Source organism: Haemaphysalis longicornis, unplaced genomic scaffold, assembly GCF_048455015.1.
Source record: "Haemaphysalis longicornis isolate Haplotype H1 unplaced genomic scaffold, Haemaphysalis longicornis Haplotype H1 scaffold_6, whole genome shotgun sequence".
NCBI lineage: Eukaryota > Metazoa > Arthropoda > Arachnida > Ixodida > Ixodidae > Haemaphysalis > Haemaphysalis longicornis.
Genome location: NW_027526407.1, coordinates 29112356 through 29133331, shown reverse-complemented (window position 1 = coordinate 29133331; position 20976 = coordinate 29112356). Strand labels below are relative to the sequence as shown.

The window sequence follows — 20976 nt, the reverse complement described above, 5'->3', positions numbered from 1 at the left end:
TAAAAAGGCGTTCGATAAAATGGCGTTCGATAAACTGTCTGGGAACCACACAGTGTACCATACCGCGACATTTCAGTTGTGGATGCCAGGCATCACCATTTCAATGGCTTGTGGCCTGGGATAGTTGCCTGCAACAATACTAAGCGCTGTGATGTACAGATCATTCAAGGAAACAAAATGAGAAAACCTCGTAATGGCGAGGGCAGCATAGGAAGTGACCTTTGATGTTGCACTCGATGGCACAGCGGTAAGCCGGAACGTGCAGCATGAATGGCGAAGGTTGCTTGGAAAAAGAAAGGTAATGAAAATGCTGACGAGTGGGGCTTTCTAGAAATAGATCTGGGCAGTGGCACCATGGAAAAATTTAGTGTTTGGTGGAGCAGCTGCTACCAGAAAATGATAAGCTGACCAAAACGAAGTGTTCTCCCGACTGTTGCCACTTACTGCTTGAGCACTGCGGGTCAAAGAACCCTGCTTGCTCACTACTTGCCCCCATTCCTACTATGCTCAAATTATTTTTTTGCATGAACATTTTTTCTCTCATCCTGACTGCAGGACTGGTCTGGTTAACTGCACGCCACATTACAAACTCCACCCAGAATATCCCCTTATCTCATTATCTCTCTTTTTCAGAGAATCTAAACACAAGCACCACGCTCACCCGCTGTTTACTTTAATCTTTTTGACGCAGACAACTGCTGCTACCACTAAAAAGCGCTCGTGGCGCATCTGCCTTATTTGCGTTGATGCGTGAAATGTTTTGATGCATAGTTTGATAACAGTGCTAGGACAGGACACAGAAAAGGCGACACGAGACTGGGCGTTGACTCGTATCACCTTCTCACGTCACCAGTCTCATGTCGCCTTCTCTGTGTCCTGTCCTAGCGCTGTTATCAAACTAAGTATGTACTACCAACAAGCCCGAATTAACACAGTTTTTCAGTTTTGATGCAAATGCTTACACGTGCAGCAATATTTTTACTTTTTATGCCAGTAACTACTACTACTCAATGCATGAACGGCTGCTTCGTATTTGTTTTTATTTTTGTGTGATGTCACCGGAAGTTCTGATGCTGCAGCGTTTTGGAGATGGAAAGACGTGTCACACAATTCTCGCTGAAAAAGGTGTCCACCTTGTCCCTCAGTTCCAGGTGCACAGCGCAGCACCCACAAAGCGAGGTCTTCCGAGTGTTGCATCCCAAGAGCTTCCCCTTCAGCTTACGTGATCAGTAGCAAGCACTCTTTTTTGTGACACCGTACTGCTGGCACTAGTTGGGCATGTTGCTGTTGGCGTGGGCGTACTATCACACGCCGGTCCTGGCACAGCTTCATATACAGTTGAACCTCGTTATAAGAGACATGGATTTAAGAGACAAATGGGTAAAAGAGACACTATTCACCCACATGGTTGGCTGTACTATCTTTCCCATTAAACATTAAATTGACCTCTTTTATGACAGACGTTGGATGTAGAAGACAGTTGGTTGTAAGGGACAAGTCATCCTTGAACTTTAATCGACAATCTCGCTTGTAACAGACATTTTAACTTCAGATGCAGTGCCACCAGTCACTAATTGCAGTTGCTTCCATTGTGGAAACACAGGTGGATGACAGACGCCTGCAGTTGCTATTTATTATAACTTCAGCAAACACACAGTGGTTCAGCCAGCTATGAAATGACGATGAGAAGCCCTGCCAATGGAAATGCAACTTACAGAAGTGGTTGAAGCTTACTGCCATCCATTACAGCGCGTACAACAACTTCAAGTTGCAATTGAGCAACTTTTTCCCGATTTCCCTTGATAAAGATTTGTATGTGCAACCGCACATGCGGGCTCTCCCACTCGTGTAGCTCCCAATCAAGAAGCATCGCAGATGTCGAGTCCTGCAAGCGTAATGAATAGCCTGAGCACACAGTGGAAGAAGCTGTGCGTTTTGGATATTCATCAGGCTTGTGAACTCAACATCTACGATTCATCTTCCACAAACAGTGAAAGGAAAGAAAGCTTGCAGAATCGGTTGTGAAAAACAGTGTAAATACAGTCATGAAGCAAACAGAGATTCAGAACTGTTTCATAAATTCTGGGGGCCAAACATAAATTAGAATGAGCCTTTGCAACATGCTGTAGCGTTCTATTGAGCTAATTTTAGTCATACGGTGCCCACATTGAACTAGGGTCTGATTAGTAAGTGAGAACATGGTTTCCTGCTTATAAGAGACATCTCGTATAAGAGACAGAAACTGCTCCCCAGTACGTGTCTCTTATAAAGGGGTTCAACTGTATTTCAATGGACCTTTTTCCAGTACCAGTCCTCCTAGCGGCAGCCACGGCGAACCTAAACTGGCAGTAAGGCACGCCCCCAAAAATGCTCGGCTTTCGGGGAACCTGTGCACGAAATGTTCTCGTCCTGCCGTACCTCCCGCACCCACCGTCACCCGTGCCTTTCACATGAATGTCGCGGTAGCAGGCGCACACTCGCGTGACTAACCTGCAGTGGCCGAAGCACCCCTTTTCTCACTTTTTTTCATTTTCGTTAATCCCTCACTGGCAGCCAAAGGCATGCAAAGTGGTCAGCCTCAAACATTTTTGCCCCTTCCCATTGAAAGCCTTTTTGTGTGCACGTACAACAACTCCAAAAAGGAGGAAATAAAAACGTGCAGCCCTAGGAGGCATAGCCACTCAGCAAGAAGCAAGCTGAGGGGGCACCCTTTCGTTTATTTTGCCTGAGGCGACTGCCAAGAATGGCGGACCAGCAGCCCGCGCATGCACGTATCGCTACTGGAAAAAGGGACATGGGGAAAAGCTCCCAATAATTTGAATGCATCAGTATCCAGAACAGTTATTTCGATCTGGGATCCCCTGGTTTCCGTCACTCCGCGCCGAAGTCGGCCCAGAGTGATTACAATGTGTTGCAAGTCCAAACCAAACCAAATTTACTAGAGATGCAAAACAACGAAACAGAAAAACAATAGCATAGCAAAAAAACAAAAACAAAAAACAGCATAGTTTGCACATTATGCTGCTGCGACAGCTTATTTCGCTTCTGCAGTGGGCGATTACTTTTAATTTTCACTGCCTCGAGCCTGCCATGTAAATAAACGTGTTTTCAAGCATAAGCAGCGTCATTATTTACAAAATAACCTGCCACAACAATGTAGTAACACCTAATTTGGCTAATTGTGTTTGTCCCACGCAGTGTGGTGTGATGTCCATGCATTCTAGCGGCTGCCCACGAATTCGAACAATTTCATCGTCCCCTTCAACTTCGAATTAACTAGCTTTTACTGTATACATTTATATTAAATGCTGTTGTGAACTGGCGCTAAGTGCCTTAACTTATCTTGAGCAAGAAGAAAGCAGCACGCACATGCTCATTGACAGTGAGAGAAGCAACAACAACAACAGAAAATGGTGGAGAGTCTGATTGATGTTGGTGGCAATGGTGACTTTGCGGTTTGTATGGGCATGATGAACAGCCTGGTTGCCAGATGACAACTAGCATTATGCCTATTTCCGGTATATAGGTCGAAGGGTGACTCTTTTTTTGGTAAAAAACTTTGACCTATATTCCAGCTTGCATGGTAGCAGTCACAGTCATATCCATCTATATCGTCGTCTTTCTCATGCATGAGTTAAGGGACCTGATCATTTTTTTTGCAGGCTTTCACATTTCTCCCAAAGCGGAACGTGTCAGCACGCACTAGAACTGGTGGCAACCGGCTTTGCAAACTGGGTGTCTGCAGCTCAAGCTGTCTCGTGCTCCCCCCTTGAGGCGCGGACGCACGTGAAATGTTTTCTCAGTATTTTTTTGCGGGCGCCACGCGCAAGCCTGGATGACGCCGGGCGCTCCTCGTAACGCACGTGCTCAAGAGAATGGTAAATGGTGAGAGTAACTATGACACGGGGATTTTGACGCCGTCGCACACATTGTAGCTAGTAACAACAGCTTTGCTTTAAAAACAGCTGTCGCAGGTAGGACTGGTAATAGCTGCACACCGAGCAGTGCAGTGCCTTGGGCTTGGACCCTCCACAGGACGTGCAGAGGGAATCCCTCCCACAGCACAGACACAAAGAAATCAACACATCTTGTGCCAAAGCACCAGCCATGACCAGGAGCACTAGCACACACGTTCCCCGGGCCAGTTCAGCAGCAGTGGCGATGTACAAAAGTAGCAAAAGGGTGGCACACACGAGTGACAGAGGCCCATGCAAACACACCGTGCAGACAGTTTTCAGGGACTAGGACATGCCGAGGGCAGTGGCTTTCTGGACGGCCACCTCCACCATGCGGCTCTGGATGAGCTTGCAGTCGTGTCTGATCAGGGCCATCTTGTGGGGGAAGCTCTCGTGGCAGGTGATGCACTCGTACGGCCTCTCGACCGCCCGGGCGTGTGCGCTGTTCTCGTGGAGGATGAGCCTCTCGCGGCACACGAAGGACTCCCGGCAGACCCCACACACGTGCGGATGCCCGCGCAGGTGCATTGTGTGCACCGTATCGTGGGCGTCGAGCTCTCTCCTGCGGGCAAACCGCTGGCCGCAAAGCGGGCAGGCGTGGTGCTTCTCGTGGGCCCTTTGGTGTACGGTCAGAGCGTCTTTCCGGCGGAAGCACTTCCGACACACGTCACACTCAAATGGCCGCTCCCCCGTGTGCCGCCGCACGTGGACCACGAGGCTTTGTCTCAGCGCAAACACTTTTTGGCAGACGTGGCAGATGTGGGCGGTCTTGCCATTCCGGGAGCGCCGCCCCGACACTCGAACGGCTCGGCTCGTTTTGTCTTGACTTGGCTTGTTTTTGGATTGGTGTTCTGGTGGAAAAAGTTGGCACGTGTAGGCCTCCTCTTCCCTGTGGCTCCTCTCATGAGCCTGGACACACTTCCTGCGGGTACCACCACGAGTTGAGTAGAGAGAGAGAGAGAGAGAAAAAAATGTATTTGTTAAGTCTTGTGGTGGCAGCCATAGTGAACAGGAGTGTTTGAGCCTGCAGGTCTGAGCTGCCCGGCCCACCTCCCACACTGCTCGTCACTATTTACATTTGGGAAGCAATCTTACGGACATGGCCCCATGGAGTAGGCAAGTGTGGTTGCCCCAAAGGAGGCAGTTTGGTGAGCAATGCAGAGAAGGGGGCAGAGCAGTGCACAAGAGCAAGTTTGCGAGTGTACAAACAAGCCAGTTTGACATCGCCTGCTCGCAGGCAAGGCTCACAAGTGCTAGACGACATTTTCTTCACGCATACGTTTTCCTCCTGATTCCAAACAAGGGTTCTCCAGCCCACCCTCCCCCCATGTGCTACGGTAAAAAATTTCTTTTGCTCCATAAAAATGTTTCTTCCTCCTCCTCCTCCTCACTGTGAGAATGTTGTCTTCACATTCGTAAGTACGTTTTAATTTTGTACATTGCACTTGCAATGGAAAAAAAAAAGCTGACCCACAAAAACTGTACTCCACAGCTAATATAACACGTGAGAGACAGAGCTCATGCAATACCTGGAAGCACACTGGAGTTATGCTTTCAAGCTACACTTCCCACCACAAACACATTTGTCACTATGGAAACTGTGCAAGCACAGTAACAAAGATACCACCACTAATGAAAAAAAAAAGATTTGAAAAGAAAGGAAAAATGCACGGTAATTTGCAGGGGCATACAAATGTTCTATGTTGAGGCAAACACAATATTCAATTCTGCTTCAAACTGAATAGCAATTGGGGAGGCAATTTTAGAGTGGCGCCCCTAGCGGCGCCAACGAGAAACTGAATAGAGGGGAAACAAAGCAGACGACACAGGCTTTTTCACATGGCCGAAGTCGTACCGTATATTTCAGGATAACGATATTTAGCCATTTATCCAATTCTAGGGAGCACTTTTGAGTATATGTTGATCTGAAAGAATTACTCAAACTGTACACATTTCCCGAAAAGATTTTGCTCGCTGTTTTACAGCATTTTGTCCGAACTAAAATCCCACTTACCTAACATTCAGCCGTCCCCCTACGAGAGCTACCGCACTCAGTCATTCTTACCATGGCTATGAGAATCCGTACAACTGTTGCACGAGAAAAGTTACTAAAAGAAGAAACAGAGGAGCGAAGTCTCCAACGCTGTTTAGTTCTCGGCGTTCAAATGAAATTCCAGTTTGGTAAGAAACTGCATTCGCGTCGGTGTACTGGTCCCCTGACAGGTGCAAAAATTTGTCTCCCCCACTGAACATAGTCCCACACAGTAGACGCTGAAGGCGGCAGAGTATATACCTTCACAGGCTTTCACACACTATACACGTGCAAATACGCGCGACACTGACCTGGTTATATTCGCATGAAAAGCTCCGCCAAGTTCGATAATCGCGCGCCGATGTTAGAGCCACCGAACTGCCCTAACGGCTGCCTGCACTTTCTTCGCATGCTGTCGTTCAGGAGAGGGGAACACAAAGAGCAGTGACCTCCCGCATTTTTGTGTGTTTGTATTGATTCCGACCACCCAAAAAGCGCAGAGTGCTGGGGAAAAAATAGAGGGGGGTGGTGAAGGCGGCGGCGAGATTCCCCCTCCGTATCGTCTGCCACAACGTCAACTTGTCTTTCTTTGTAGGCATTTATTTGCAGACAGCCACGGGTCGCGTGATTGTTTAGACCAATGAGTGTTCATGTCGCGGCGACAGCTTCTGTTTCAAACGTACTGGTTTTCTCAACGTGCTAAGGCTGGGCGGGAAATGGGCGCTTATCGCTCGTTGAGTTAGCTCGTCTGTGTCGGTGTGCTGTGTGTCCCATGGAGTTGTGAAACAGTGTACATCTCGTGATTTGCCTTCAATTACCTGTGCTTGTTCCATCACTGTCTGCGTGTCAGCTCGCCCATCTTATATGCGCTGCCGGCTCTCCGTGCGACGACGCCTAATGAGCATTGGATACCGACTCACACAAGTGTGTGGTACGTGTAGCGCTGCCTATTTTGTGCGGATTACGGGTCGTCCGCGCAAGGAGCGTGTTTTGCATTGCTACCTGGAAGTACTGCGGTCCTGACTGTTGCGCAACAGGTGCAAAATTGAAAAGAAATCGTTCTGTGCTATTGTGCTGTGCTCGTTTTCTTTTTTTTTTGTTGTTCGTTCGCGGAGCCGTATCCTGGCATTTCTTCATCAGCGCTTTCATCTTGGAAACATCGGCTTGTTTTAACGGTGGCCCGAGGCGTGAGCGTTGCAGGTGACCGGCGCTGATGTTACTTGTACGCGTGTTTAATAAAATGAACGCGTTTTTATACCACTCTCGCGGGTCTTGTTTTGAAGTGAAGGTTGCTAGCAAAAAAAAAATATTTTTAGAGCAGCTTTTGGCGTGTTCAAGTTTCCTTTCGGCGTAGCGTGGAGTGTGGGGTATCAATTGTCTTTGCAAGCGGGGCCTTATAAATTGCCGCACTGACTCGCGACTCACCTCGTAGGTATGGAACTTACTACGCACACACAGGGTTCATCAAAAGTGACCTAGAGCCAAACTTCTTTTGTACCCGGTAAGGCGGAACGTTCAATGGGAATTATCGAAAAACTTGCAACTTTCGGCGGCTTGTCGTGTTCACCACGGGTAAATTGTCCAACGGAACAGCTGTTCTTTTAAAAAAGCCACTGTCTTCTCACTGCCGCGAATGATTGCAAAGCCTTTTGGGTCGGCTTTTCGTGTCTGTGGTGATTTCTGCGCTGTTATTTTCATTTCTGTCTGAGATGTGCCTGAAACACTCTGCACTGAAGTGTACTACAGAGCGAGTCCAACGTTCCTTCAAAATTTCAGCTTTGATATCGAGAGCTTGCGTTGGGTTTCCGCCTGCGGAAAGCATTGCAGGCTAATGCCTGATGTGTATTTCGTAGATTTCCACTGCCCCACTGCACATAATTTCCCCGTACATTAAAGGAATCTTGTTTGACCGACCAGTGCCCTACAGAAACCCATGTGTTTTTGTCGTTTGTTTCCCCTCTATAGAAATTTGACCGTGGCACCCCCTAACTTAAGCGGCGCCACCTATAGACCATTTTATTTTCTTCGTCCTGGGGGCTTCCATTTTATCAGTGGGCTGTGCTAGCGGCCCTACAATTGGCGCAGTGGACGGGAAGATGTAACTGCGCATGCCCAACACAGCCCAGAACATGCTCTGATCTTATTTAAGATTAATAGATGAAAAGGTTTATACGCCTCGAGCGCGGCCTGTAGGGGCGCCACTGAAATCCCCCTAGCGGTCCGTTTCGAAAGCAGACGCGGGAGTTCGCGCCCCGCTCCCCAGTGCCGCCGCTGCTTTTGCGGCACGTTCACGACTGAGATTTACCGTTTGTGGGCGTTTGAAATTCATGTTTGTGTGGAGCAGTCACTCTGTTCGCAAATGGGGTGTGTTTACGAGAGTGTAAATGTTTCCGACGCCATCTTAGTGTGGTATTTTCGGTCTGTATAAGCGCCAGGTGTGTGTCACAGGCCAGCTTCGCGGAACCGGCGTATGATGGAGCCGATTGTAGTTTCACTGACCTGAATTTACTAGCCGTGTGTCCGTAACCACCGGTTCCTCAGATGTTCATGCTACGGCTATACACTACGATTTAAATCGGTTTTGTGCGCTTACATAATCAGCGGGTCACTCATACCTGACAGCACACCGGTTACGTTTGCCAATATTATACCTCAGATATTGATCACCACCATTTACAAGCAGTCTGTGTTAATTTCGGGAATATTCAACAAAATTACGATGAACAATGCATAATTATACCCGGGGATCAACACACGACAGAGTCGTCTTGTCGTGAGGTGCGCGCCCGCAGACCTTTATCTGCTACATATATCCTCTGCGAGCAGCGCGGAGACTGGCTTACAATATAATCTGCGTCCGCGACTAAGTGCTTCTTCGAAATATCGTGATATGGCACAGGGAGCCTGCAGAATAAACCAGAAACTGAAACCAGAGGGCCTTATCACATACCACACTCTTCCAACGACACATTTCATTGCTTGTTGAACAGCCTACCCTGTATACTTCCAAAAATGCGTCCGCCGTACGATCAGCTCTTCGTTGAAGTAGAAAAACAAAAGGAAATTGAACGCGAGATTTATGTGTGGGATTACTAAAACATGCATTGCTTGATTCCGCTCCGCATTTGTACACGGCGTCCCCCCCCCCCCCCCCCCCCCCCCCCCCCCCCCCCCCCCACCGATTTCCGAAATAGCAGTGCATTTCGCGTATAGTTGGTCTAGTGAAACCTACCTGACTTAACTTTAGACGAACGTCTTTAGCATGCCAGAAGCAGCACTGTTTTTTTTTCATTTCCGTTAGAGCTATTATGTTTCTAAATTCCGCATTGGCACAGCTTTATTTTTCTGTGGTTTCATTTCCTTGGTTCTTGCTATATGGCGTGTGTGGGCACATATTTAACGACGCACATGCTTGGAATATACTTTACATTTTCGCATAGTTTATATTCTTACAAAAGGCATAAGTTATTGTCTGGGATTGGGTCATCACATCCCCGAAATATATTTTTCTGCGGCGTATATATGCGAAACGAAGCCGCATTCGTTGTCCACGCTGCAAAGTGAAGCCAACCTCTCATTGTGCCAGTATCAGGTCTAAACGAGGCGTCAGTAGAATTCATTTGTGCCTGATGTTTTGGAGGTGACATGGGTGATATGTTGCTGCCGTCGCCGACGCCTGGAAGAGCGGCGACGAAGCGCGCAGAACCGCGTCCCCGGGTAGCTCTTGCAGGCGATCGCGTACTCTACGAAGACGCAGCTGCTTTTTATGTGACCTAAACATACTCTTTGCCTATAGTCGTCACCATAACAAGTTTTTTTACAGCGCGGAAAGGCGAAAAGAAGCGAAATAGAACCAAAACACTTGCACGAGCCCCTATCAGTCACGCAGCGCAAATCCTGTCAACGCCGCGGAGAAGCGGCGGCAGGCGGCGCAGCGATCGCGAAGCTCGAGGCGTATAGGACGATCTCCTGGCCAATATTCGAAAATTTTGAAGTGCTATTGAGTAATTTCAAAGTTTGAAAATGCAAATAGACAGTTGTTTCAAAACTCGGATACTTGAAATTATGCCTTCTTGAAAACTAGAAATTGCCCGCTGGGACACGAGCAAAATATATTCTTTACAATGAGCTCGAACTAGTTGGGTACTGAATGTACTGCACATTGAGCACTTGCAATCAACCACCGCAAACATGCAACTTTGCCTGCCAGTGGCAACAGGCTTTCCTGCACAGCATAGGTGATGCGCGGCTGAGCGGCAAGATGCTTTTGGCAAACGCCTCTTATTTCTGTGGAATTTTGCCAGCACCGCATTCTGTTCCTCTGTTTACTTTTTGCATTATTAAGCATACACTGAAGTTTCCTCAGTCAATGCTCTCTAGATAAGAAAGCCCAGCTGCATACTGACACAGCCCCCATTTTCTATCAGAAAACCCTGCAATCCGTTGGTCCTTTCTTTGCCTCTAATGTTTCTTTTTTAAATGCATACAGGACATTGGCAAAATAATTATATCGTTTAGCTTCGTGCTCCGAGAAACCACAACAAGGATTTTTTGCCAAGATGGCATTGACACCGCAGCATGGGCGAATGACAGTGACTGCTGCCATCACAAGCTCACTGCCGATTAGTTGATTGCCTTTGACAGAGAGCAATGGCATTCAAACCGCGTAAGCAGACTTAGATGCTCCAGTGATATATATATATATATATATATATATATATATATATATATATATATATATATATATATATATATATATATATATATATATTTTTTTTTTTTTTCCCCAGAGGCAACTGCACAGGAAGCGTGGCTGCCTACCTGATGTAGCTTGAGAACGGGCAGTAGGGGCACCAGTAGGGTTCCACCTGCAGTGCCGCCTGCTTGGTTGCTTCGTGGTGAAGTCGCCAGTGCCGGTCAGCGCTGTCTTCCCGAGCAAAGAGCTTGCAGCAGGCCACGCAGCACACGCCAGTCTGGAGAAGGTCGACCTTGACCCCTAAGAGGACCAAAACGAGAGAAAGGCAAAACAGAACGGGCGTTTTACCCTTGGCAGTGTCTGTTCTCACGACCGCCGTGAGAATCCCGTTTCCGGAATTCTGACGGCAGTTGCCTGTGATTGCCTAAGCACGCCACCTGGAGCATCGCTGGATCAAATACTCAGCGAAAACCCATTCGGCCGCCTGCTTTCGTGGTATTGGCTGCGAGGGCCACCACTGACGTCACTGACAGGATCCCTGTTCCTACCTTGCTGTGTAGTCGGTCTGCTGCGAGTAACGTATTATTCCATACCTATTTATTAAATAAATTTTCGTGTTAATTCTTGGCATTAAGTAAATTTTCGTGTCGTCTGACCCCCTGCGGACTTTATAACCACATGAGCTGTGGTAAGTGTCCCAATGCCGCCTGTATAAACATTGCCTAACACGTCACCCGCTTTTCAATGGGAGCGGTAGGGACGCTTAGTTCAGGCACTTATCCGCTATGTGGCGCGCACCAGCGGACGTCCCGCCTTACGTCACTGCTCGCGAGCGGCAAACGCTGCACCCACTTCTACTGCGTGTGTCTGTCAGCTTGCCCGTACGATTTCAAGAGCCGTTTCGCTCACATCTAAGCCGTGACGGCGCGTTAATTCGGGGGCACAATGGGGATCTCGTTCAACATGTCGCTCGCTTCATACCTGCTGCATTTTTCAAAAGATGACTGATGGAGGCGGAAGTGAAGTAGTGTAAGAACATAATTATTGTCGGGAAGACAGACAGCAAACAGAATAACTATATTTTCGGATGGTACAGCCATTATTTTGCTGATATTTTTCTCTCAGGAGGATTTAGTGAAGAAGAAATTGCGAGCACATCTTTTGTTCAAGCTCTCACTTCTACCATTACTTGCCAAAAAATGTCACTTGCTTGTAAATTTCAGGAGATTATAGAAAACAAAAGGATAAGCAGCTGAGGGTCCAGCGATGCTGTTGCGGCACGTGATCCAAGTAGGTAAGCACAGAAAGGTGGCATAAGCCTGCGGCAGCACAAGTGGTTTTGCGTCCGTCAAGGCAAAGGCGGTTTTATCAGCGACAGACCCAGACAGACAGTCATGGTGCAAACAAGAAGGCGTAGGAACGCCGCCTGGGGAACGCTAGACAAACTGTCAACTATTTTGCATAGTTTCCGAGTAGCGGCGCTGGCTGGAAAGCACGTAGGAAGGCTACGGAGCGGGAAAGAGTAGGAGAGAGCAGCAGGAGAGTGGCTGTTGGGCCATTTTTCGCTCACGCGTTGGGCAATGTTTATACAGGCGGCGTTGGCTGTCCGCAAACAACTTGAGCATGGTGATGTGACTGAATGCGGTGTAAGTGAAACCTGTGAATCGTTTTCCCGGGCCGCAGGTTTCACAGGTTTCAGATTTTGCATGTGACCAGTACAGGACAGTTTGTTGCCACCCTTTGAACTCAAACTGATCGCTAAAAAGAGTTCCCCTTGCGCTAAAGTGGGTGTTAGAGTGGCAATTAATTGTGCTAACGATTGTTATTCCCATGAATTTTGCAGGCGGCGATGAAATATCTGCCGCGATGTTAAACCTACATTTCTCTACACCGAACGACCATGGATGGCGAGCGACCCGGCACTGCCCATCAGCTTAGTCACGGGCAGTGCGACAAGCGCACAAAGGATGGTGCCACCTGCGCACAAGAATCAACACAGGGCCCAGCCCAGCCGGTAACTTGTCACCGACTGCTAAAATGTAAATCGTCACAAAAACAAAGTTCCACATGCGAGAAAGGGGATGGCACTAAGGTGAAAAAGAAATTAGTAATTGTTTCTCGCTGAAAGGCATGACCCCAAACCACGAGATGGACAGAAAACCTTGACTCTGCCGCCCCATTTCCAATGCTTCCCTGCACTGCATTTAATGGCGAGCATAGACATCAGTGTTGCTCGTGCGTCAGTTTGTGTCTCCATGCACCTTGGTGGCACGCACTGACACATGTCAACGCGGGCAACGTCAACGCGTCAAAACGCAAAACATACACTGCATGTGGTCGCGGCTTTAAGACAGGAAGACGGGAAGGTTTGCATTCAGAATAGGGCAATTTTGTTTTGTAGTGTTTCAGAATTTAACACATTTTCATTCATCAGGCATTTAGTTATAAGTTTTTTGCAGGGGGGCTATTTCTACAATTATCGCGTGATCGATGCACATAGCTTATACTGGGTTGGGTTAAAGATGAGTTGTTTTTGGTGTAGCTACGGTAGGTCAAGTTAGGTTACATGGGGTTAGTTTACGTTGGGTTAGTTAAGGTTAGGCAGGGCAGGTTAGGTTTCTGAAAAAGCTTGGCAGGCTTTTCCAGGCTTTTCCACAAGTTATTTCCAGCGGTATTCTCACGGCTGATGAGAGAATAGACACTTCCTTTAGATTTTAGTAGTCAAAAACTTGGCTTAGGACGTCAAGGATCGCTAGCAACATTCTCAGACCAATTCTTTGAGTCCCAGTGAAGCAATTGAGGGCAGTCTGTCGTTTTGATAAAATGATTATACTGCACTTTTTATCTGACAAATCAAACAACGACTTCTCTTTGGCTTGCCTTGACTCTAACCTTCACTCGGTTCGCATGAGCAAGTGATGATACGTAGTCACGATTTCTAGCTCTTCTCTAAAGGAGCCTGTTCTAGCCATAATTAGCCATCTTCATAAGCTCCTTTTTTTGTTTTTGTTGTTGTTGCAATCTTTTATTGATTCATAACTTTAAGCTACATGCTTTTATGCTACACGCTTTTATGCTACATGCTACACGCTGCGATAGCAATGGTTTTTTCCTTTATTGTCAAACCCGAAGAAGCCTTTGGCTATTGGCTTGTACCAAGTTTTTGCCTATGTTCCACATAATGTGTACATGAGGAAAGACCAGCAACACCAACCCGAACACTCAGAAAGGTGAGAACAGAGGGGGACGATTCACTTACCAGGCCAATTCCCAACCGAAGCATCTTGACATGTCGAGCTGCTGTTCGGGGTCGCTCCATGACTGGAAGCGCTCTGCAACCCTGCACATGCAGTGCATCATGTGTTGAAAGAGACGAATCAGTGTTTCCATATTCCCGTTTCAACAGTGTACAAATTTCAGCAGGTCATGTCGAGACAATTTTATTTGTGCTCTCTTTAACAGGACAGGCAAGCTTCAAAAAGCGTTGAGGGTAGCCTAAAACAAGAGCAGACAACACAGGCGGAAGCATACGACTAAAAATTTATTTTGTGTTCACAATGACGGTCTCAAAATAAGTCTCAACAACAGGGAATGAGCCTTTTTGAATGTTTAAGCAAGGCTCGGTTGATATTTGATAGGTGCTATCATGACTGTCTGCTTTTTGTTGTCTTTTTCCTCACCCATGCCCATTAAATGTTACGTACAAATCCTTCACGCTCGCACGATAAATTTTCAGTCGAAAGTCAGCACCTGCATTGCCTGCTCTTTTCTCATCGTTGTCCGCAAGCACTGTTTCAGGTCCCTTTGAAATTCCCGCCAAACATGGGTCCCCCTTTTCAGAGTCTTCCCCCCCCCAGGTGAACCCAAATAAGGCCTCCCAAAAAAACTGCACAAGAGTTTGAGCATCAGTGAACACAGGTAAGGCCACTAAAGCTTTACGCACACCGCTCGGCCTTCTCAAGTGTAGCAAAACGAGAAAGCATGACAAACACGGTTCATGAAAACAAAGAATTCCAAGGGTTTTTAAGTACTTCCAAGGTAGCTCTGTGTGTGGATTTTTCAAGGACTGCATTGCCTGTTTAAAATCTAAACAAGACCGATGTTCAGGGGCAGGTTGAGGCTTGAAATGATGAAAAACCATAAAAAAATGGCGAAAGTTGCTGGAGCCGACATTTCAACAAGGAGACTTGTTTTCAGAACAAAAATGTCTCCTTGTTGCAACAACGGCTGCACCAACATTTTTTTTCTCCGACAAATGTCACAACTCAGAGACACAAATAAGTACTTTCAGGTGTTACAAAATGCAAAATTTCGTTTGCTAGACACGATCAACCAAGAAACAAGCGCTCATCGAGTGCGTACATAGCCTCATGTTGATTGAATTCAAGAAATTCAGGCACTTTCAAGGGGTCATGAAATTTCCAAGACTCTCAAGGCCCCGAGAAGAAGCTTTTCAAACTAAAAAAAGGGTTTCCAAAGACCCACATGCACCCCAGACACATTTCGCGGAGTAACAAAGTAGAAACGGGAGAGGGACATTGATTCGGCTGCTGCAGTGTTGCAAATGCAAAAACACGGCGCTAACAATGTTCAGAGAAGAAGGAATGGCTCACTTTCACCATACAGTACTTTATAGAATGGTGGTTATCAAACCTGGATATGTGATAATGTCCGTCTGGCATGCGGCACTCCTGAGGGAGGTTCGGGGCGTCTGCGTTGCACGTGGCATGCTTTGCCCGCACTTCACGGCTGTTGGAAAAGAAACGCGCACGTTACACACTCATGCGAAAGGGGACAAAACACTTGAGAGCACCTTTATTGGCAGTGGTAACAGCAGCTTTGATCACCGGGATGGCAACGTTGCGGCTGGAGATGACACCCGGGCGTGCGGCCATGTTGCGGTGACCAGACATCGTCGCTGCATGTGGCATGTTCATTTTCTATGAGCAGTGTGGGAGATGAACATGGCAAACAGAGGCACTTTCAACAGTTAGCAAACTTGCACTACTGGGTGGAGGCAATTTTCCCACAAAGCAAGTTTCCTTTCACAATTCACGTTTCACAAGGTCAGCGCAGTTGGTTCTTCCATACAGAGCAGCACCATCAGCACGTCGAGGCCAGCTCTGCTGAACATTCCCACCTCAGCACGACCAGTTCCTTGAACATCACAGTGTGGGAACTATACAGCAGCAAGCATGTTGTGCTGCACTTAACTGCCACCATTTTAATTTGTTTTATGATGCACTGATACAGGGTGTTGCGACGATAATTGGAACACTTTAAAAATTTTTCCCGAGCGAACCGCCGCTCTGTTCGCGCTCAAACTTCACAAGAAGGTCACATTTTGTGGTCTATTTTGTTTGACACCGAGAAAAAGTACGGTACTCACCTGTTTATTCTGAAAATAAATAAAAACGATTTTCGCCTATGGGGAAATGGCGGCCGATTTGGACGTGCGAGCCCGAAAACCGGGTTTTCTGATCGTCTGCTAGCTCATTCCTAGGTGCATTTTCTGATCGTCTGCTGCACCATTTGGCTCCTTCCTACCGTGAATCCCAAACGCGCGTTTCACTCTGCATACCCCTGGTGGTTCCGTCGTTCCAACATCAACTTGCGCTGGCTCGCACGTCTAAATCAGCCACCATTTTCCCATAGGCGAAAATCGTTTTTATTTATTTTCAGAATAAACAGGTGAGTACCGTACTTGTTCTCGGTGTCAAACAAAATAGACCACAAAATGCGACCTTCGTGGCAAGTTTGAGCACGAACAGAGCAGCGGCTCGCTCAGGAAAAAATTTTGAAGTCTTCAAATTATCGTTGCAACACCCTCTATATTGAATGCAATGCCATATTGCCCGCCATTGAATGCAATCGCGCGCTAAAATATTTGTCAGTGATTCTTGAATGAATATTCAAAATTCAATGGAATATTGGAAGGCGTGACAAGCGTGATCTGCTTACACATAGGCGAGGGCCTTTGTGTAAGCACATAATAATTGCAGAAACAAATGCTGCAATTACAGCTTGGGCTAACAACAGACTACTAAAATTATTTTGCTTTTTTTTTTTTTTTGAATTACAAGAACCGTTCTGCGACTTCAAAAGCTATTCACAGCAGCGAGTTGAACTACTGAACTTTGCAGTGAGCATGTCTGAAACGAACGTCGCAAATGTTTTGGATCTGGAAGAACGGTGGTGGATATGGAAGGTTGACAAAGACCCAAAGAGTTGATTATTCCACCACCAGATAACTGATAAAAAAAAACGAACAACCAATGTTTGCATTCCTTCCAGCTTCACTGCTGCAGGAGAAAATGGTAGCTGGTACCTTGCTGGTTTATGGTTAAATTCCCACCTGGGCCCAGCTGGTCTCAATCGGTTGATTGATTGATTGTGGGGTTTAACGCGCCGACGCAACGCAGGCGATGAAGCGCGCCGTAGTGGAGGGCTCCGGATTAATTTTGACCACCTGGGGATCTTTATCGTGGGCCGAAATCTCGTACACACGGGCGTTTTTGCTTTTCGCCTCCATCAGAAAAGCGGCCGCCGCGGCCGGGAATCGAACCCGCGACCTCGTGCTCAGCAGCGCAACGCCTTAGCCACTGAGCCACCGCGGCGGGTGTCTCAATCGGTTCCTGCAGGGTATTTAACCATAAATCAGCTGGTACCAGGCTGGAATTTAGCCATAAACCAGTTGGTGCCAGCTACCGTTTCCTCCTCGTCGAGCTGATTCGCGTGGTAACACCGCTAGAATCAACTGGCATTACCTTTGATTTTTTCGATTTTGGCGGCATGGTACCTGCGTCTCTTGGCCGCGTTCTCGGATCTGCGGCACGCCTCGTCCCGTCTGGCTTTCCGCTTACGTTCAGCATCTCGGGCGCGAACTTCACACCGCGTGTCACCCGCGCGGCGCCGTCGGTTGTACTCTCGCCGGCGTTCACGCTGTCGCGCTTCGTAGGCGAGCTGCTCTTCGGCAGTCCTCACAACGCGTGGCATAATCCACACTACCCAACTAGTAATCGGTCCCTCCCATTTGTCTGCACAGAGCAGCCCGAAACTGCTACCGCCATTGCAGTGCTGTTCTGCAGCAGTTATGAGCCCCTCAATATGGCAAATAAAAGAGGCCTCAAGTTCTTTCCAGAGCCGCAGCAAAGCCCGTAAAATTCCTGTCAACCAACATATCGTGCAACGCTCCAACCATTGACTCTCTTCAAACAACAAACGCAAAAAGCAAAAAAAAAAAAAAAAAAAAACAACGTCTCAATGTTTGTTGACTATCAAGCAAATTCCCACTATGAATAGCCAAATGTGGTTTATGCACCCGCGAGTAACTTACCGAAGTTACGGAATATTTTATATGATATCATGGAGGAAAGAAAAGGTATGATATACATCAAGTAACGTTGAAAAATGGGCAAGTTGATAAATGCCCATCTTCACAGCGCAAAACAGTCAAGAAAAAAAAAAACAGAAGCGCTTGTTTTTTGTTTTTCTCCCTGTTCTGGGCTGCCAAGATGGACATTTACAGCCATTCCCTTGTACAACAGAGCACCATACTTGTACTATGCGCTGTCTTGGCACAGCAAAAGAAATGTGCCCGTGCATTCTGTACAGTGTAACCAGCTCGGCGGCCGGTGTTGGTGTTGGCCCACACTGTGGTCGTGATGGCACACCAAATTTATTTCATCTAATCTGGCTCTGTCCCGCCTACGACAGAGGCCGTGAGCAGCTTTTAGCCATTGGCCCGGCACCTACATCCGAATCCGAACACATACGCCGGGTGCGGGAAGATCTGATTACCGAATGCGCTCTTGAGAATGGTCTTTGTCCGACTCCCCTAGAGTGCACCAAGCACGCTCCATCTGCTCGGTTTGTGTGCGAAAAGTGAGAAGAATTACAAGCTAGTGAACTGTTAACCGCATATGAACAGCGAGCATGTGCATTAATATGCAGAAAAGGAGAACTGTGTGAACAGGGAGCTCCGCTGAACTGCTCTTTCCCTTACCTTTTAAATGCAGAGCATTTCAGTAACTCACGATGTCACCCGCGTTGACGTCCGTAGTCCGCACCGCACCCCTCCCTACTATAAAAAAAAAAAACATACTATCCGGCGCCAGGTTTCGATCCCTCGACCCTGCGGGCGGAACGCACTGTACATGGTGCTCTACCCACTGCGCCACAAAGCCGACACAGAATGGGCGTTACTAACGCGCCTTATATCGTTGACTCATTCAAATTACTGCTGACGAGCGCTCTCTCGTCAGCAGTTGCCACAAGTGCAACAACATTAACGTAACGCAAACTACTTAACGTCGTGCGCCCCCGGAAATGCTCTGCATTTGATCGTGCCCCTCGCGAGGGGGATGTTTCACTGTGTCTTCCTACTGGCCAGTACACTCGTCGCCATCTGTCGGATGTAGTGCGAACCCTTTGCGGCTGATGGCGCGCGATTTGAAACGACATTTAGATGTGAAGCAGCTTTTTACCTCTCTCCCCCCAGGGCATCTGGCCTCCTTGCCTCAATAAAGCAATTCTATCTCTCTCTCTCTCTCGTTGGACGGAAAATTTTGTCAAACAAAAAGCCCAGACAGAATCCAGCAGTTCTTGCCCAAGGTGCCGAGAGAAGGCCAGCGCAATCTTTCTATCTTCATACAGCATCGAGTTGAAAAACTAAACAAGCATCGATACAGATGATAAGCCGCCCGAGAGAGAGGGGAGAGAGAGAGATATATTATTTATTAGGGGAAAGCAGAGGTCTGCTGGCATGTTGTCACCTACATGCTACTCTGCGGGGATGGGGAGGAGGGAATAAAAAGTCGCAACAGAAAGTATGGAGAAAGAGAAAAAGAAGGCCAGAAATAACATGCACGAAAAAAAGGCGCCTGTGAATAACGGGCCCCCTTATGTTCCTGGTAAAAAGTAGGAGAGCAGCTGCTGTGCCAATTTTTTTTTTAATAAGGTGTCACTTTCCTGTGAAATTTGAGTGCAAACAGGAGCGTTTGTCTGTTGGCGACATGAATCCAGTAAAATGGTTTTTTTATTTTTGATTTTCAATAAATAAAAGCATGTGAAGAACACAGTGTACTGTACCGCAACATTTCAGTTCTTGATGCCAGGAATCACCACCCCAACGGCTTGCGGGGTAGTTGCCTGCAACAACTCCTAGCGCTGTGATGTACAGATCACTTAAGAAAACAAAATGACAAAGCCTCGCGATGGCGAGGGTGGCTTAGGAAGTGCCGATGTTTCACTCGATGACACAGCTGAAAGCCAGAACGTGCAGCATGAGTGGGGGAGGCTGCTTGGAAGCAGAAAGGAAATGAAAACGCTGACGAGTGCGGCTTTCTAGAAATAGACCTGGGAGGTGGCAACATGGCAAAGTTTGTGTTTGGTGGAGCAGCTGCTACCAGAAAATGATAAGCTGACCAAAACGAAGTGTTCTCCCGACTGTTGCCACTTACTGCTTGAACACTGCGGGTCAAAGAACCCTGCTTGCTCACTACTTGCCCCCATTCCTGCTGCAAATACACTCAAATTCTTTCTTTGCATTAACATTTTTTCTCTCTCCATGTTCTCTCATCCTGACGGCAGGAGTCGTCTGGTTAACTGCACGTCACATTACAAACTCCACCCAGAATCCCCTCATCTCACTACCTCGCTTTCTCATGTGTGTGTGTGTGAGAGAGAGAGAGAGAGAGAGAGAGAGAGAGAGAGAGAGAGAGAGAGAGAGAGAGAGAGAGAGAGAGAGAGAGAGAGAGAGAGAGAGAGAGAGAGAGAGAGAGAGAGAGAGAGAGAGAGAGAGAGAGAACAGATCGTCACGTGCACAGAGCAATTTTTTTTTACTCCATCAGAAAAAACAGCTGTCGCAGCTAGGAATCGTAACTGCACACGCACCAGTGCAGTGCTTAAAGCTTGAAACCTGCACAGAACTTGGGAATCCCTTCCACAGCAAAAACGCACAGAAATCAACACATCTTGTGCTGCAGTACCAGCTACGAGCAAGAACGCTTCCACATCTTTTCTGCGCGACACAATCTCCGAACCAGTTCACCTGCCATGGCAATGTACGGTAGTAGCAGCGTCTATTCACCGGACAGATTTAGGGGAAATCACCAAGGTGGAGTAAGTTTCTGAAAAGGAAAGTTTGACAACCACCTAAATGCAGCCATACGGCTACAAAAGAAAGCTATACAGCTTTTAAGTGCGAATGCACTTCTTAAGCGAGCCTGAAGCGTCCGCCGCCGTCCGCATAGCAACAGCTGCGGGTGCGCGCGCTCCTCGTCTTCCTTGGC

General features: G+C 47.5%; 1 protein-coding gene across 1 annotated transcript; it reads right to left on the bottom strand.

Annotated features, from left to right (window-relative positions):
* Positions 1 to 2800: 2800 nt before the first annotated feature.
* Positions 2801 to 17897, bottom strand: LOC144142406 (uncharacterized). The gene is made up of 6 exons (XM_077673900.1): positions 17452 to 17897; positions 15498 to 15602; positions 15338 to 15433; positions 13944 to 14024; positions 10810 to 10984; positions 2801 to 4878 (listed from the first exon to the last, which is right to left on the bottom strand). The coding sequence occupies exons 1-6, from the start codon at positions 17678 to 17680 to the stop codon at positions 4242 to 4244; spliced, it is 1323 nt and encodes a 440-aa protein (XP_077530026.1). The 5' UTR covers positions 17681 to 17897; the 3' UTR covers positions 2801 to 4241.
* Between the last annotated feature and the right edge of the window lie 3079 nt (positions 17898 to 20976).